The sequence below is a fragment of the Nicotiana sylvestris genome, chromosome 11 (genome assembly GCF_000393655.2).
Source record: "Nicotiana sylvestris chromosome 11, ASM39365v2, whole genome shotgun sequence".
Classification (NCBI taxonomy): domain Eukaryota; kingdom Viridiplantae; phylum Streptophyta; class Magnoliopsida; order Solanales; family Solanaceae; genus Nicotiana; species Nicotiana sylvestris.
Window position 1 is genome coordinate 82,808,281 of NC_091067.1, and position 18,899 is coordinate 82,827,179.

The 18,899-nt window shown below is 36.6% G+C and overlaps 1 protein-coding gene across 4 annotated transcripts; it reads right to left on the minus strand.

Annotated features, from left to right (window-relative positions):
• Positions 1-772: 772 nt before the first annotated feature.
• Positions 773-18,354, minus strand: LOC104216579 (uncharacterized). Of its 4 annotated transcripts, none has more exons than XM_009766662.2 (10): positions 17,656-18,354; positions 12,279-12,350; positions 12,068-12,192; positions 11,806-11,966; positions 11,277-11,346; positions 10,395-10,449; positions 9,671-9,754; positions 9,086-9,124; positions 7,325-7,371; positions 773-1,245 (listed from the first exon to the last, which is right to left on the minus strand). In XM_009766662.2, exons 1-10 carry the CDS (start codon positions 17,800-17,802, stop codon positions 1,137-1,139), a joined length of 909 nt encoding a protein of 302 aa, XP_009764964.1. In that variant the 5' UTR covers positions 17,803-18,354; the 3' UTR covers positions 773-1,136. The 4 variants fall into 4 exon arrangements, with proteins under 4 accessions (XP_009764964.1, XP_009764980.1, XP_070019249.1 ...); XM_009766678.2 differs by having other exon boundaries at positions 9,667-9,754; XM_070163148.1 differs by having other exon boundaries at positions 1,073-1,228.
• Between the last annotated feature and the right edge of the window lie 545 nt (positions 18,355-18,899).

An 18,899-nucleotide genomic window follows, 5' to 3' on the forward strand; every position in this document is an offset into this window, starting at 1 on the left:
TTGACTTGCCAAAGCCAAACGTTAGACATTTATGCTTGAACTTCAAACATTTATTTATGTACTTCAAATATTTCCGACATTACTATTTGAAAATTAACCAGAATTTTAAAAGTAATTGAAATTTAGCTACTTTTTTTATGTAAAAATAAAAACTGAACCAACAAGTTCGAATTTTTTACATATTATGTGCTGGAGTTCCAACATAATATGCTAGAAGTTTATATGCAGGAGCTCCATAAATCTACCATATTTCAGCTAGGGTATTATTGTCCATGCTTTATCTCCGCACAAAATAGTAGCTATTTTTTAATAACTTTGTAAACGCTGACTATTTTGTAATTACCCGATCGAAAACTGGTTAGCCCATACTATTTTCACATAATGATAGGCGGAAGAAGACCCCTCAACCCTAAGAACACAAATCCACACCCAGTACTAGCAACTAAAAAGTCATACGTCCAGGTATATTCAGTTGTTATACGCATGTTCCTATTATTACCAAAAAGAATGAAAGGGTTGCAGAATATGATGCTTGACAATTTGTATTCAATTGGGATTCTGGAGATCTTTTTCTATTCCCGAAAAACTGCGGGGGGTTGGGGGGAGTGGGGGTTATGAAAACAGATAGATCTGTACTTTTATGTGCTTATTGTTTGTTCTCTGATTTCGTAGAAGGAGAAGGAGAAGGAGGAGGAGGACGAAGAGTTTGCAGCAGGAAATAGGTCTCAAAAGTGATGGGACACTATGTTTGGAATACTAAAAACATCACAGCTAGAATAATAAACTGATCCAACTTATATACCACTCCCTGAAATTAGAGGATGCTGTACAATGTAGAAATGGACAGTTTGTAAATACAACAATTTTTCTGAGACTAGTGTTGAATTAGAAAAAAGGAAATCAAGAAGTAAATGTTTGCATCTCCTTGAGGTAAGCACAAGGTGGAGGATATAACCCACTGTTGAAGGCAGCATCAGCTCAATATGCATATATGCAGTTCATAATTTTTAGAAATGCATAAATTTATACTGATATCAAAACTACTGTCACAAAGTAGTGAGTGTAATGATGATTTTGCAATCCACTGGCTTAAAATTCTGGCTTCGTCTCGGATATTACCTCACGGGAAACTACTATCACCTGCGTGTCTCATTTTGAGAAAGCTGGTCCCTGAGGTCCTTGAGAGCATCCACAACTTCTGAATCAAGGTTGTGCTTTAGCAATTTACCTTGCATAGAAGTAGATCTGTAAGGAAAATCAATAGATCATGACACTATTAGCAATGCGTTAGATGTGAATGAAATTACATAATGTGCGAAATCAAGACTGCCATCGATTAGTCATACTATGACTTCCCATTACTAGTTTCACCAATTAGTTAGACAGCTGGAAAGGAAAAATGTGTCCTGAATTCGACAGTTATATATGGGTGATGAGATTGAAATGTCGGCTATATTCTTCAAATGATAACTTTTTGAAAGGGTGGGGTGAAACGGAAAGCGATAACAAAAACTAAGCAACATCACTACCCCATTCCAATATTGTGCAAATGCAATCATAAAAAATGTGAATTGACAAACTTTTTTCATAAAAAATTCTGATTATGTGTCCTGAGTTAAACTAGAACACCAAGAAAATAATTCACAACGAAACAATTGTCTCTCAGTTTAGCTTAAAGGCAGTTTTGCGAGGTGCGTACTGTTAAAAGTCTTTTAGTTCTAGGGTAAATTTTTTTTTTAAAATAAACATTATATTCTATTGATACCAAAAAAATATGTACAATGAAGTCCGAGGAATAGCTTTGACGGGCTACTCCAAATATACATCAGACGCTCTTCTTCTATCAATTCCAATGTCTATTTATCCTATAATCATTCCAGACAGACACAAATAGCATTTCAGTTCTTACATCAAGGATCTCCTAGTGGTCATTGGATCAGCTAACTATCTATGGAAACCAGTACACAGCTGCTGCTGCAGTGCTCTTTTCCACTTGGCTATGTCCTTTCCTCTGGTGTGCAGGTGCAGTACTATCTCCCTGCAGATTTTAGAAGCATCAAATCCAGCTAGTTTAAATCTAATCTTGTTCCTCTCTCCAAATCAATGCAACAATCATGGCAAACACATAGCTGGTAATAGCATTTGCTCATGCCCTTGGCTTTTTTGCATGCCCATTCCAATTCTGTGTTCCAATCACCAATTCTCTTATTATACCCCAACCACGAACATAAGCTGGACCACAATTGCTTTGTAATGGTGTAATCAAAGAATAAGTGGCTAAATGATTCCAGGCTATGTCCACAGAATGCACAGGCTATAGGAATTTGGATGCCAATCTTCAACCGTCTTTCCACTGTGGCTAGTCTCTGTTGTGCTGCAAGCCATAGAATGAATTTATATCTGGGATGGATGCTTGTGTGCAGCATCAAACTCTTCCAGTCAGCTCTGGGATATGTTGGTATCAGCTTCAGATACATCTGCTTTATCGGGAACTCTGTATTAGTAAACATGGATTGTAGCGTGTTGTGGATGCCTCCTTGAAGTTGTTGGTGCTCCATAATCAAGTTCCTGCCATCTAATATCTTCCTCACCACCCAAGATGCAGTCTTAGGTGTAGTCATTGTTTTCAGGTCCTTGTTTTTTATATAGAAGCTATGTACCCACGGTATGCATAGGCAATCCTTCTTTCTTGCTATATCCCATAAGTGTTTTATGATTGCTGCTTTATTCCACAGTTTGATGTCCAGTATACTGAGCCCTCCAGCCGCTATTGGCCAACATACCCTCACCCATGCCACTAGTGCTCTCTTAGAAATAGTAGCAGCACTAATCCATAGGAAAATTCTACATATTGTCTCAGTTAACTTCATAACCTTCTCTGGGAATACAAATATTTGTGCCCAGTAGGTTTGAATACCAAAGATGATAGCCTTTATCAGTTGACATCTACCAGCATAAATAAGAGCTTAGCTGACCAGCAGGTGATCCTTGCAATAATTTTCTCAATAAGTGATAGATATTGGTGAACAAATAGCTTTTTTGAGTCTAAAAAATCCCCAAGTACTTGAAAGGAAGCTTTCCTTCAGTAAAGCCAGAGTTGTAAGGATTTCCTACCTCAAGGATGATGAAATTCCAGCCATGTATATAGCACTCTTATTCTCATTTGCCTGCAGTCCAGAAACAACTGAGAATCTGTGGAAAGAAGCATTCAGGATCCTTATAGTTTCAATATCAGCTCTGCAGTACATCAGGAGATCATCCGCAAAACAAATATGTGCACTTTTTAACTTCCTGCACCTAGGATGAAAGTTAAAGTCCCCATTCTTGTGTAATTGGCCCAATTATCCTCCCAAGTACTTCATTGCAATGACAAATAAGTATGGAGACATTGGATCTCCTTGTCTAATCCCCTTTTGCCTTTGAAAGGTGTGGTTAGGCCTCCATTAAGCATCAAAGAGTAGGATACTATAGTAACACATGCCATTATCCATTGCACAAACTTGAAGGAAAAACCAAGATCAACAAGCATTCTTCTGAGAAATTCTCATTCAAGAGTATCATAAGCTTTCCTCAAGTCTAGTTTCAGCACACATCTAGGTGAGATACCCTTTCTGTAGTATCCTTTAACACCTCATGACTAAGTAAGATATTATCAATAATACACCTCCCTTCAATGAATGTTGATTGGGAATGTCCAATCAAACCATCAAGAACAGTCTTGATTCTTCTAGTGATGACTTTAGAGATGACCTCATACAAGGTAGTACAACATGCAATAGGCCTATAGTCCTTGACTGTTGAAGTGTGTTGGTACTTTAGGTACTAAAGTGATTGCTGTAGTATTTATCATCCCAGGTAGACTACAAGTATTAAAGAAGTTCTTAACAGCTACAAAGAGGTCCTCCTTCACCATGTTCCAGTTTCTAGTGAAGAATTCAATAGGAAACCCATCAACACCTCGTGCTTTATCCCTGGGCATGTCCCACATTGCTGCAGTGATTTCCTCATCAGTTACTTCCTGCCTCTCTGTTGTGGCACAGTTAAAAATGGCGCATCCTTGATTATAGTTGTGTTTGCACAAGGCAGCTCAGTAGCACAATCACCCATCAAGGATCTAAAGACTCTAATAAACTCCTGCTCAACCAGTTTTGGATCAGTCACCTTTATCCCCGTGTCAATATATATAGAGGTTATACTATTCTGGATGGATCTGATCTTCCATTGGGCGTGGAAGTATTTAGTATTAGCATCACCACACTCAATCCAACAGGCCCTAGATTTCTGTCTCAGAACTTGCTCCTCAATATTACTCCATTTCTCAATGTCAGCTAGTGTGTCTTTTTCTAGATCAAACAGGTTCTGAGCTAAAGGATCCTGCTGTATCTGGTCCTGGACAATAGCCAATCTCTCTCTTGCCTGCTCAAGTTTTTGCTTGTAGGAAGTCATATAAGCATTAGAAGCTTGCAGTTGCACCTTCATAACCTTCAGCTTGCACCAGACCTGCTGCATAGGTGTGCCAGTATGATTTTGTTGCCACACTTGCTGAATAATACTCTGGAATTGTGGAAGATCCATGACATTTGTGTTTAGCCTAAATGTCTTAGGATGTAATAGTTTCTATCCACCATATTTGATTAGGATAGGGGAATGATCAGAAACTGAAGGCTTCAAGAAGTCTGCCTCCACATGACCATATTGTTGAATCCATTGATAATTTCCCAGAGCCCAATCTATCTTGCTATACACTCTTTAATCAGTTCCTTATTTGTTTGTCCAAGTAAAGTGTCACCCTTTAGCTCTAAGGGGGGTAAGCTGCAGAGAATCAATCACATCTTTGAATCCCTATGTTACAGGGGATCCTATTCTATCATCAGAAGATAGGACATTGTTAAAATCTCCACTAAGTAGCCATGGGATATGAGCCTGCATATTTATCCGTTTAAGATCCCTCTATAAGGTCTCCCTTTGCTGCCATCATTCCGGGCATATATGATGCTGAGATATGTTGTAAACTGAGTTCTGGTATCCTCCACTAGACAATGGATGAATTGATCTATAGTTTGAATCATCTGAACATGAGCATGAGCTCTCCACGGAATCCAAATCCTACCATTAGGAGCAAGGGAATAGTTACAACAAACATTCCACCCCTGGGCAATCCTTTTTTGTATTTTCTTAGCCTAATGTTCTTCAACTCTGGTTTCAATACACCCCATTATATCTACCTTATTTTTAGCCAGAAAGATTTTCACCTCCTTCTACTTATGGGCTTGGTTCAGGCCACTGGTATTCCAAGTGGCAATGATCATGGGGGCTTGTGAATTGGAGAGCATGTTGGACCTGGATCCACCTGTTGCCCTCTTCTCCCAGCATGCCTTGGCTCAGCAGCTACCTTCCCTTTGTCATTGTAGTGCATCATTTCAATCACAAGATCCCACACACTGTATAGTCTCCCCATCTTAGGCACACGAGCATCATGTGATACAGGATCTATATTCCTTCTAGTAAGACCAGTGCATTCAGGCAGATTAGCAGGGCCTGTTTGCAGAGCATCATCACTATGTGGCTCTAGAGCATTACCAACATTCACTTCTGGTTTCTTCAGCGGCCATGCCTGCTTTACAGTCCTTGCTGGCCTCTTTGCTCTTCTTCTCGTCCTCCTTGGCCTTTCACCTCTGGCTTCTTTGCTTTTCTTCTCTTCCTCCTTGGCCTTTCACCTTCCTGGTGATCCTCCCCTTCATCACAGCTCTTGTTGTGCCAGCATTCAGAGGAATCATGTCCAAATTTCAAACAATCGTTATAAAAAACAGGTCTCCAATTCTGTATCAAGGTGACTCTATCTCTAGCTGGTCTGGAAGAGGATATGCAGCATCCACCTCCACAAGTACCCTAGCATATGATATCTTCTCATAGTGAGCAGTGAACTTATCAGTGTATAGGGATTTTCCTACAACACTGCCATTTTGCTTAAAAACTCAGTCAACCAATAACTTACTAGTAAACTAGGGAATCTCAACCAAACCGGCACTATGCTTAGAATGTCTCTATTGAATGAGAAGTCAATTTCCCATAGCCTCAGCACCATTGGTTTGTTTCCATAGGTATATGGCCCTGACTGTAGTACTTGATCCCTATCAGCTATGGTGTGAAATTTGAAAATACAATATCCCTCGGAGTGAATTAAGATCTAAAGTTTAGTGACAAAATTCCACGCGTTCATGGCAAAATTCTCCATAGCTTTTTCATAAGGATTCTCTCCTATTATGTACCCAATTAGCGAGGTTTTCCAATAATCTGCCTAGGATTGTAAATCTTCCTCGCTCAATTTGACAATTCATTTACCATCTCTACCAGTTAGAGGACCAAAATACAAGGGTTTACCCATTTGTGAGCTGCGATTCCCTCGTACAATGTCAGCTGCTATAGGAGTTGGTTTCCCCGACCCACCCACATCAGACTACTATAATCGCCGAGCTGCATGTAGTGTTGTTCCTTCCGCTTTGACAGATTGAAGTTGCACATCACCTTCAGAACTGTAGTTTCATGAACTACCTCGATAGATTGGTATTTCTGCGGTAGAAAACTCCCAAATGTGAGTGGTGGTAGTTCCTTTTGTATGCCATTTGCTGGAGTGATTAGCTTCCCCGACTGCAAATTGGTGTCATGCACAGTTTTCCGGCGACGAGCCATCGTTTTCCGGTCACAATCGCATTCCTTGCTATTGTGCGCCGAGAGCAATGGTTAACGTGCGCCCTTGATTCAGGGTAAACTTGTTTGTCAGGCATAACATAGCATTTTCTTTGTCATATCAAAAGACACGAGAACTGACTGACAAGTCATTAGACTTCATTAACATGCTAGACTTTACATTCTCAGTGGCTTAGCTGAGGACAAGGGGCTCAAGCGGTCAAGTACTAAATGGCTTTTACCTACTTAGCGTAAGAAAGAGGAAGGATTCTGCAATGTCCCTCCAAACCTCAACTAGAACGAGCATAAAGTCTTAATCACAAGAAATGACTTTAAAACAACTTTAAACAGGTTCAAAAGTCATACATATTATTAAAAACTCTCTTTAAAATAGCTTGGCACCTTATATGCTTTACAACAAAAAAGTGTAAGGTAAGTACAAGAACATATAATTGAAAACTAGCGTCCCCTGTTTTAAATATATTTCATTGAAAGGTCAAGAAGAATATGGAAAATGTGAGTGCCGTCAAGCTTTTGCAAATACCATACCATTCAGATGAATCTTTTTCCCACCCAAGGAGGTGGGGAATATCCAGATTCGAGAAGAAATGAAAGATATTCAAGCTACGCAACATACCTATGTTCCCGCAGCATTCTCTCAACCTCCTTATGTGAAGCTTTGATCTACATTATCTCAAAGGATCAGAGAAATAACATCAGAACTAGGGAGCAGATTATACATAGCAGTAGTTGTTATTTCTAGCGCAAACACTTTATCAGAACATTCAAGCACCTATTCTTCATATCCATGAGATAATACATTTGTTAGAAAATTTGCACTAAGACAAAGTAGGAAAAGGTGCCAAAGCCTACAGTGGTCTATTCTTTGGTCTCTAGTCCAAATGTTAGATAGACTCAAAAGAATACCATTCTACAGAGTTGTACAGGTATTGTACAAAAAACAATTTTATCAGTAAGTTCTTCTACACAATACATAAGGGGCAAAAGAAAACTTTACAGAACAGTATCACATAAGCTCTTATACAATTATTACTCTGATCTAAGCCCGTGAACTTCCTTTTCAAACTCAACAAACCCCTTTCTTTAAGTTTAGCCCATTAAGTTGAGGATCAACTCTTGTATTTTTCAATTAGAAATAAAATGGAGAAGGAAAGAAGATACAACGAGGATCAAGAAAGGAAAAAAAGGGAAAGAAAAGAAAGAGAATTACAAATATTAAAGAATTATAAACAAGAGATATTGTGTTCTGGAGCAATACCTCTACTGGTTTCACAAGACTGAAGGTTTCTGAAATTTCAGAATATTTTCCAATTCAGTCATGAGTGAGCCAGATTAGTAATAATTAGTTTCAGAAGAAAATGACCAATCCAATCATTGCCAACCCACAAGTTTCTCCTTTATGTTCTTAAATGATCAAATTGCCATAGCATGGAGCCATAGACCAAGCTTACTTAACTATACAGGGTGCACTGATGCTGGTCATGTTTGACTTAACTATAAACAGAATTTGGAATCCTGTAGAAAATCATACTATGCGCTACAAGATTGACCCTGGGACCCAAGCAGCAAGTGGAGCTAAGAGTTAGACTCAATTGTTTTTCAGTTCAAAGAAATAATAAGGATAAAGGACCAATCTCCTGAATCGTAATTCTTACAAGCTAACCAAACATCTTGCAGCGCAGATCTTAACATAAGGTTATACTAAGGGAGGGAAGTAAAAAGTGAGAAATGAAAAAAAAAAAGTGAAGAAACTTATTAGTGGGCGTTTGGACATAAGAATTGTAAAATTCTAGAAAAAAAGTGGAAAAAAATTCAACCGAAAATGGTATTTGAAAACTAGAGTTGTGTTTGGACATGAATATAATTTGGGTTGTTTTGTGAGTAATCCGAGTGAAATTTGAAAAAGAGCTTTTTGGAGTTTTTCAAATTTTCGAAAAATTCCAAAATTCATATTCAAGTGAAAATTTGAAATTCTATGGCCAAACATTGATTTCGAAAAAAGGTGAAATTTTTTCGAAAAACGTGAAATTTTTCTTATGTCCAAACGGGCTCTTATTATCCTTTACTTCGGGTAAGTAGTAAAGTGAGAAAGGAAGAAAAATTGAAGAAACTTATTTTCCTTTACTTCGGGTAAGGAGTATGGACTAGAATACATACAAACTTTTCATCTCACTCAACGAAATAAAAGCCCAAGGAAAACAAAACAAACTTTTATTATCTTTGCTCTTCATTATGCAGAAGAAACAAGGGAGAAAAATTATGAAACTCCCAACTTCCTTTTCCTTTCTTCTGTTTCGAAACATAAAGTAACAAAGCAAACTGACAGATGAAAGGATTTATGCCGAGCACAATGAAGAAGCTGATATTTGCACATTACCTCAGAGATTAATGCCTTGCAGCTCCAAACAAAAGCCCCCTGGTAAAACCGTCAAAGTTTGAACAAGGAAATCAGTCTCTACCCAAAGGATGTATAGGCTAGACTACTAGAGAATGAATGGTGATGAAAGGAGGTTGCTAACTGTAGTACATTTTACTTTTTTTTGTTTTTTTATATTTGAAACAGATAGCTAATCCTATCTTTCATAGAAGATTAGAATACCAGAAAATGTTGAAATGCTTCAGTGCTATGATAAATATATAATCAGATTGGAGCAGAGGGAAAAGTTATTGGTGCACTTCAACTAGCATATGAAAGATCCTGACATCTAAAACCAGTATGCAGATAACTCAAAATACCAGCTAAAGAAGTCTGTTTCTGCCTTCTGATTCAAGAGGTGATGTTAGTAATCATGCATCCTTTTTTTTTTCTTTATTTGATAAGTAACACTAACAAAGAACTATTTAAATCCAGAAAATGTCCTTTGAACAAAGAGATGCAAAATGTGCAACTTGAAGTGGAGTAATAGTGGAACAAATTATTCTTTTCCTTTTAGATCACATATCACAAGGTAGAAGTACCTACTGCTCCATAGGCTGCATGCTGCTGATTATGATCAGACGTGACAACCCAAACTTTTGGACACCCATCCTCCCTCAATGCAACCACCTTTAAATGTTAAGGACAACAAATCTATCAGTGCATCATCAGCAAATTATTTCAGATAAAGGTATGTGAATCAAGCAAACCAATTTCTGATAACCATTTTAAGGCCCCAGTTTTGCATCTAATGGTGGTGTTGCAGATCACAATAAAAACGGAGAGGTAACTTTCAAGTCCAACCATGCCAAATACTATTCCCCCTTCAACCTCTCGTGGTCCAAACTCTAATGTCAGGAATAGACTAGGAAATATTGGGACACATGAATACCATGCATTAATTTGGAATAAACTAAACATGGCTTATTTTTTATTTTTAAAAAAAGGATGAGTACAGAAGTGCATTATCTTGATCCAATAAATGAAAAAATTTGACAGCAAAATCTGCACTGAACTTATGATATGGATATAAAGGTAAGAACAGATGAACATCAACCCATACTAACTCAAAGCAACGATTCAACTTTTGTTTTTAACTTCTAATGCGAATTGAGCATGCATTTTGCAATTGTTCTTGCAGAAATACTCTACCATCAAAAAGGAGTATCAAGACAACAGACTTCTAATACTAGTTAAAGTCATTTACTCACCAACTTGACAATAAAAAAAGATAAATCTTCTCTAAAATTGAGCTTCATCACATTCTCACCTCCTTCTCAATCCATGCATCAGCACATGTTTCACTTGAGTATACTACATCAACACTGCAAAAAGAAGTAGCTGGTCATGGAACTCAACCTCTAGACTGCATTCAATAGGACAAGAAGATTGATAAATCTAAAAATAGACACATAAATAAAGTGTCATTACAAGTTTGGTTTCTGAATCAAATAACCACCAACATGAAAAATATGATTATAAAATCAGATTTCTTCTTTAGATCACCTGAATATCTCAAAAGTGGGGGAAAAATAGACTGAAAATAACCATAATAAGAAAATTCTTGAAGGTATATTCAATTCAAGACTTAAAATCTTTTTATAATATTAAGCAACAATGAAGCAAGTAAATATGAAAATAGACATGATATCACATCAGGGCCCAAGAATATTTCACGAGCATGTGTCACTGATTTGCTATTTACAACCAATAGCATGCAGCATTAGTATGCAACAGCATATCCACATGTTAGCTTTAGAAAGGAGGAAAGGAATTTGACTTCATAAGTTGAGACTACAACAATGACAGAACGAGCAGAAAAATAATAGCAAATTCTGTGTGTCCCCATCAGACAGAAATGCATCCAACAACAACAACTATGCTTCAGTCCCAAACAAGTTGGGGATCGGCTATATGAATCCTCACATTTTCATTTAAGTTCAACTCATATCATGAACATACCAAATAAAATAATAGTAAAAAAATAAGTTAATTATATATATAAATAATAGTAACTATAACAATAATATTAGAATTTTCCTTTAGGTCGAAAACCTATTCTCAACTACTAGTAGATATCACTTGTATCATACAGAAATATATCCACAGAACATAATTATGGGGTTGCTTTTGATTGTCTAATAGGAATTACCCCTCAAAGTTTTCCTTGTGTGTAGGTAGTCCAGACATCATGGCATCAAATACAACCACCACTTTCACCTCTGCAATATACTGAAATGAGATGGCGACATTTTAACCCATCGACAAGTGATTAGACATAAACAAAGTATACAAAGAGCAACTAATTTTGAGCATACGGGATTTATACCAGCTTATTTCGTATGCTAGATGCCAACTATCTGATGGAAAACAGAAGAAAACTCCAACATATAGCTTAGGAAGAAAAATATAACAAGTGTTAGAGAAAAGTCACCTCATAGAAAACAGTAGCAGAATTTGTATCTGATGACTAGTTCATAAAATACAACTATTAGAAGAAGGGATTCGCTTTTTCAAGTAATTCTTGAGATGCATATATCTGATTGAGAATCACGAAAGTTAAGCTTATCCCAGCTGGAAACCTTTTATTCATGCAATTGTAGAGCCAGGCAAGACCACATGTGCTCTAACAAGCGTTTATGCGACATAGAAACAGGCTCATTGAGGGGGGAAAAACAAACCTCTTAGCAAACTAAATGATACAAGTTCATCAAGAAGCTTTTGACGAGCAATGTCAAGCATTCCATTCATAAAATGCTTCTTCAACTTTGGCCAATATCCACACACATTATATCCATCAACGAGCAAGACGGGAACAGCACCATCCAAGACCTGATTTGTACTACAGAAAGTTCAAGGAAAACAAGTAGCTTTTCAATTCACCCATTATGATGTCTACTGAATGGGAAAATTCATTCTAGACAAGACCTGGAAAAGATTTACTAGTATAGTGCTAAAGTAGGATCACGGTAGATCTCTTCATCTTCGGGCAGTTCTTCCTTCTCCACCTTCTTCTTACGATAACTGGTAGCAGGCTTCGGTGTACTGGATTTTCTCTTTTGGAAGTCCTAAAGGATTTTTCCACAACATGAATTGCTGAAAGGGATCGACTAAATCTAGTTATAGGCTCCATTGATATTAATTGAAGACTGACCTTCCATAATCTTAGGAACTGCAAATTCTGCTTCAAGTTTGATGTAATCCTTGGAGGAGGTGTCTCAGTATCCTATTTGAAGAAGTAAAGTTCGTAAGATTCAAATGACTTAGCTGGACATTCAAATTAAAGAGCGATCTTTTCATTTCTAGGTGGAATTATTAAAATATTTAAAAAATTGTAAAACGTAAGCAAATATCGTTTAAAACACTGGGAAAGATTAGCAAACTAGGACTGAATTCCACTCAAAGGATTACTACATGGTTTGGTATCCCATGCCATCCAAACAACTGTTTGCTGCTATCAGTTCTCAGCAACGGTAAATTTGTGTTCAATTTAAGAATTTCTCAATTTGTTTTTTTTTAAAGGTAATGAGATTTTCTCAATTATACATTTGAATGATTCTCAGATAACTTTTCAATTGACCAGCTCCAGCACTCAATGAAAATTTTGCTCAAATCCTCTTCTAGCACTTGCATAGCCAGAAGAGCATTTTCCATCGCTTCAAAACAAATGGACTATCTGTAAATTTGACAAAGCTAGCTAGTGTTTCTTCATACTTCTATCCTTTCTGATAACTCACCTTATCCAAGACATCACAAATATTGTACTACTTGTTAACAAGGAAGCCATTTAGAGAACGTCAAGAAGAAGAAAAAATTCTTTTGGTAAAAAAATGATGCCAAGTTCTGTACATTTCTATCCTATGACTATGGTATTGGAAACAAAGTACTACTTCTCTTCCAACTGCTGAATAATGCAAAGTACTTATATTTTGAGATTTCCTGGGGTTCATGATCAAAACAAAACTTTGCATCATATCCCATTACCCATATATTATCTATCTTTCCTTGTTACTCCTTAAGTCCAATACTCCAATTATACTATCTTCCCTCTTGTTTGTAATTACAAGTGCTTTACTTCATAGACCTAGTAAATTTTTACATTCTAAAATAAAGTACAACCAACCAGACAAACCTAAATCTACAGTAGATTTTATTTCCTTTCTCTTTCTTGATCGAAATCTTGTAACAATTTACAACTGATGATTCTCTAGATTAAATACGATACGAAATTTTGATTTTTCAAAATTTGACATAACGTTAAAGTTATTTATTTATTTATTTACTCTAATTTCTAAAACAATAGCAATCATTTGTACAACGAATTTGTTATGATAAAAGAAAAGTATGTCTGAAAGAAATTCCAGACCCCACTTGTGGGAAACTACTGGGTCTGTTATTGTTGTTGTATGTCTGAAAGAAATTAAAGATTTACAATAAGGACAAAGCAGAAAGTAAGAGGAGATGCACGGATGCCCCAATGGGAAGGTGTGTGAGGTTGACCATGGTGGGTTTAAGGAGAGGTAGAGATACACCAAAGAAGTATTGGGGAGAGGTGATCAAGCAGGACATGACACATCTTCAGCTTACCAAGGACATGACTCTCGATAGGAGGATGTGGCGGGCGAGGATTAAGGTAGTGGGTCAGTTATTGTCAAGCGTTTTTCTTTTCCATAGCTGTATCTCGTTCCCTCACTATAGTACTAGTGTTATTCTCGTATTTCATATTCTTAGATGTTATTATTACTCCCTCCATTCCAATTTATGTGAACCTGTTTGACTGGGCACAGAGTTAAAGAAAAAAAGAATACTTTTGAAATTTGTAGTCCTAAACAAGTCAAAAAGGGGTCCAGAGTATTTGTGTGGTTATAAAAGCTTCTCATTAAGGGTAGAATTGGAAGTTTAAACTAAATTGTTTCCAAATTTAGAAAGGAGTCATTCTTTTTAGAACGGACCAAAAAGGAGATAGGTTCACATAAACTGGAATGGAGGGAGTACATGTTATTTATTTTGCTTCGATTTTCTTATTTTGCTGATGCTATAAATGTTCCTTTTCTAAAGCTTCTCCACTTCCGTATTTCTTTATCGTCTGTTGTGACCATGCTTTCTTTAAGACGAGGGTCTATCGGAAATAATTTTTCTACCTTCACAAGGTAGGGTAAGATCTGCGTACATACTACCTTCCCCTGACACCAGTTGTGGGATTACATTGGGTATGTTGTTATTGTTGTTGTTGAAGTCCCATTAACCTTTATATCTCTAAATTCGAATTATCCAAAACCAAAATGACAGTGGCTCCTTATCATTCTAGAACAAACCCGATGCAGCATCGCAACCAACTTCTCTGCTAACTCAAATGTGCAATTTATAATGTATTAAGGGGACAAAGATGAGAAACACTTCGTTGAATGTGGCTCATAACCGTCACCGGTGCATTTTCAATTGGAACACTGATTACCAAATGAGTATGACAACTCCAAGTGCTTTTTACAAAACTTCCCTCAAGAGAAATGATCAATCACTTTCCTTTTTCTAGTTGAGCATCCACATATACTTAACATTAGCCCCTCAACCACAAAAAGTGATGTTCCATGTTTTAGGCTACTAAATGTTTATGAACATTATCTATATTATATTAAAATCAAGAAGCCCCTAACCTAAAAGTCAAATTACCAAAATATCCTTTTCATTAACTAAATATCCTATTCTAAAAAAAGAAAAAAAGAAAAACTGCCTACTACTAACAGGCTGTTTTGAAGAGTTGCCATCGTTTCTGATAAGAATGGTGTTTCAGATATTTTATTGAAGGCATATTTACGTATAGTTGCTAGCACTTGGCTTCTTCTAGCAAGTACCAAACACAATATGTATTACATATATCAGTAGACTGTGATCTGCTCCTTTTTCTTGGTTGAGTGCTTGTTTCCACAAGAACCAACAAATCATCTGTTTGATTGCTCCATATTAAAAGACTTAAATTCAGGTTTTTGGCTTTTGAAATACCTTTCTTATCATGTTTAAAAGTGCATTAATTGTATCATTCTCATGAATATATAGATAAATGTATGTGTATATGTGTGTGAATGTAAGTATGTAGTGAACTATATCACTTTAATTGATTACTGAGACATTTAATGCTAAAGAGACTTTTGAGTGGCAAACGACATGGATGTCAAACGTAAAATGCGCAGTATTTTTAAAAGAATTGCCCTTCTGTTGGACTGTATTACACATGACAAAATCCTTTTAATTAGTTTGATTTTCTTAGGTGCGATAAATGGTTGAAAGAATGTTGAACAAGAGGTTATAATTTATAAAAAGTCCCTGATTTACCCCTGATTAGTGATCAATCAAGTACCTTTAATATCTAACATAATTTAAACAATGTCTTAACGTATTCGTCTGCTTATTTGTGTTGACTGACTTTATGCTAAAAGCAGATATGTGCTAGCAGGTTGAGGGGAGACAGAATTGTTATTTTTTGGTTAGTTGAATCAAAACATTAATTGCACACATAGAGTTTTCTTTACTAAACAAATTTTATGAGACAAAGCTAATTACATTGTTCTAGAGATTTAGCTATGAGATCCCATTTAGTGATTGCTTGTTTCTTGCTTTGCATTTGATGAGTTTAAATTTCTGAGTTATTTGATGATCGTAAAATACACATGCTAGCCTAGAAGCTAACATATATAGGGTTCATTTTTCAGTCAACCTTTATTCGTTCCACTATTTTTCTGTGGATTTGGTATCTTCATTTTCTCTTTGTCAGCATCAAAATTTTTGTATTGCACCAAGTTAATATCTGTTTGAGTACTACTATGTCCTTATTAATATTTTTTTTACTTTGTTTTGTTTCAATACATGTCACCCGATTCTTTTGAAAAGATTGACCCTAGCGAAATAGTCTGTTCATTAGAAAATTAAAAAAGAATATGAGCCTATTTGTGGTAAACGGTTCATACTTTTAAAATAGTTTAAAAGGCATAACCTAACTCTGATAAGAATGGACTTTAGGCCTAACTCAATCCCAAAAGCTAGCTTATGAGGTGAGGATTGCCCAAGACTATATAAGGAGACCAAGATACCTATAACCCACCGATGTAGGACACAACTCAACACCCCCCTCACGCCCAGGCCTGCAACTGAAGCGGACTATATAAATGAGGGCCCAATATCGGTAACAATAAATTGGGATGGGTCTGGCTCTGATACTATGATAAGAATGGACCTTGGGCCTAACTCAACCCCAAAAGCTAGCTTATGAGGTGAGATTGCCCAAGACCATATAAGGAGACCAAAATACCTATAACACCGATGTAGGACACAACTCAACAAACTCTATTGATCCATGCTCATTTCAAAATATGACTAAGTACTCCCTACACTTTGATAATTAACTGCTTTCGATGTATGTGATGCTACTTAGTACTTCTGATTTGTTAGAAATTAGTTCTTGACTTATTTTTCATAAAATTAAAATATTCTCAACTTTGAAGTGTCCAATCTTGCTAATTTGGGTGAGTTTCATACCGGAAAGAATCATAAGATTTTTGTGAGAAATATTTTATCGCAATAAATCAAACTGCCACAGTGTTGATAAAGGTGACGGTCACAAACAAGGTTTAATTTTCAAATACTCACTGATAATAAATTTTAATATGTTCTCTAAGTTTCCTTATTTTATGAAATTTTGCACTTTCATTCATAAAAACTTGTACTTTAATCTTTAATGTATAATTATTTACTCATAGCTTTATTTTTATAATATTGATATTATCTTACATAATCGTATACTACATGACTTGGCATACACGTGCAACGCACGTGTGGAGAAACTAGTATACTTAAAAGATGAACCAGACGATATATCATTTGAGTCATCAATTCTTGCACCAGGCCCCAGTTTGTGAGTATTCAATCCCAGATAAAACACATTCCTAACCTGCACCCAAGAGTATGGCCTAAGGGTCAAACGCTAGAAGATTTCTTCTCATTTGTCCAAAGCCTTGGTGAACAGAGTTATGTGGTACCCATTGCTGGTGGGAGGTAGATGTATCTCCGTGGAATTAATCTAGCTACACGCAAGTTGGCCCGAACACTAGGGTTATCAAAAAAGTACGGCGTAGGGGTCAATGAAAACCAATGGAGACGAGGTTGAAATCTGACCAGAAAGCCCAGGTGATCTGTTCTCACCCATCCTTGATGGGTAGAGTTACCTAGTACATGTGTCTGCTGAGATAGTTGAGACATGCTCAAACCTAGATACCACGGTTGTCCAAAAATAAAATAAAAGAAGACATGTCTCCCCTATTCATGCTCAGTGAAGAAATAATATCAATAATATCACTTTTAGCAGTAGCCACAAAAGTATATAAAATTTGCATTTTTTTATATAACATACAAAAATGTATATATATACAAAAAAATATACTTTTTTCTGCTCTTATTTTTTAGAGTGGCTGTACAGTGGTAAGCACCAATATTATCATAGGCATAAACAAGATTAGGAAAAGGAAGCAAGGAGAAACTACCTTAGGAGACGGAGTCTCGGAATTCTTGCTCTTCTTAGCCACAATTCTGGAAGCATAGTTGGGCTTGATGTACCCATTACATTTACCACAGCCAATGTATGCCAATGCAAAGGCTGATAGTGATTCAGAGAAAGATATACCTTTCATGGATGTAACACTACTTCATCATCATTTTTCATTTTCTTGAATTCTGACCACAGAAATAACTCACTTTAAGATAAATCCTTCAAAATCCCCAATACAGTTATTTTCTGAGTAACCAATTCTACTTTGCTCCAGCACTAGTACTATGTTCGTGAGCGTTCAATGAGTCTAATTGCTATGTGATCGGTCTATTTTGCTTTCTACGTACAACTATGGTGGAGTACAGCAAGCAACTACCAGACCCTTGACTTGTTGAAGGAAAAAAGCAGAACTAATTAAAGATTTGCCATGTCGCGGATTATTGGAGTCGTGGCGTGAACATAGCCACCCGTTTCGTTTTCACAACCTGCCCACTTGCCAGTTGTTACGGAATGAGGTTTTTTTCTACTTGTCAGGCACAGTTCAACCGTGTTGGGGATTTATGGAGTAATACTTGACTAAGGTGTTCATGGTTACTTTTAGGGAGAACTGTCAAATTTGTTCTTAGAACTACGCGAAATCAAACAAATTTGTAGTCAAATGTATCCTTGCCGTTGTCAAAATGAGCTAGATTTAGAGTTGTTAGAAGGCATAATAGCTCACTACACACTAGGGCTGTGCATTTGGATCGGATATCCGAAATCCGATCCGATCCACTCTATTTCGGATTTTCGGATTTCAAATTTCGGATTTTCGGATTGGATATGGATTGTGTTTTATGAAATTTTGGATTTTCGGATTGGATTCGGATTGGTATGATTTTAATCCGATCCGATCCGATATCCGAATTATATGTACCTATATAAATACACACTAAAATTTTAGGGTTATGCTTATTCATTTTTCACACACCCCCTCACTCACTTAGATTTTTCCGCCTCTCTTGCACCTCTCTTCTCTTTAGTGAAGACTAAAAGAGTCTCAATGACTCAAACTTCCGATTTTACTTTGATTTTATGTCTCTTTCTTCCGCCTCTCTTCTCTTCTCTTCTTTCTTTTATGTCTATTTCATGTTCTATTCTTCAACTTTTGATTTTATTTTGATTTTTTTGTTTGTTTTGGTAGATGGAAGATGAGATAGAGACACCGAATGAACTTTAAATTGTTGAAATTTCTTGTGA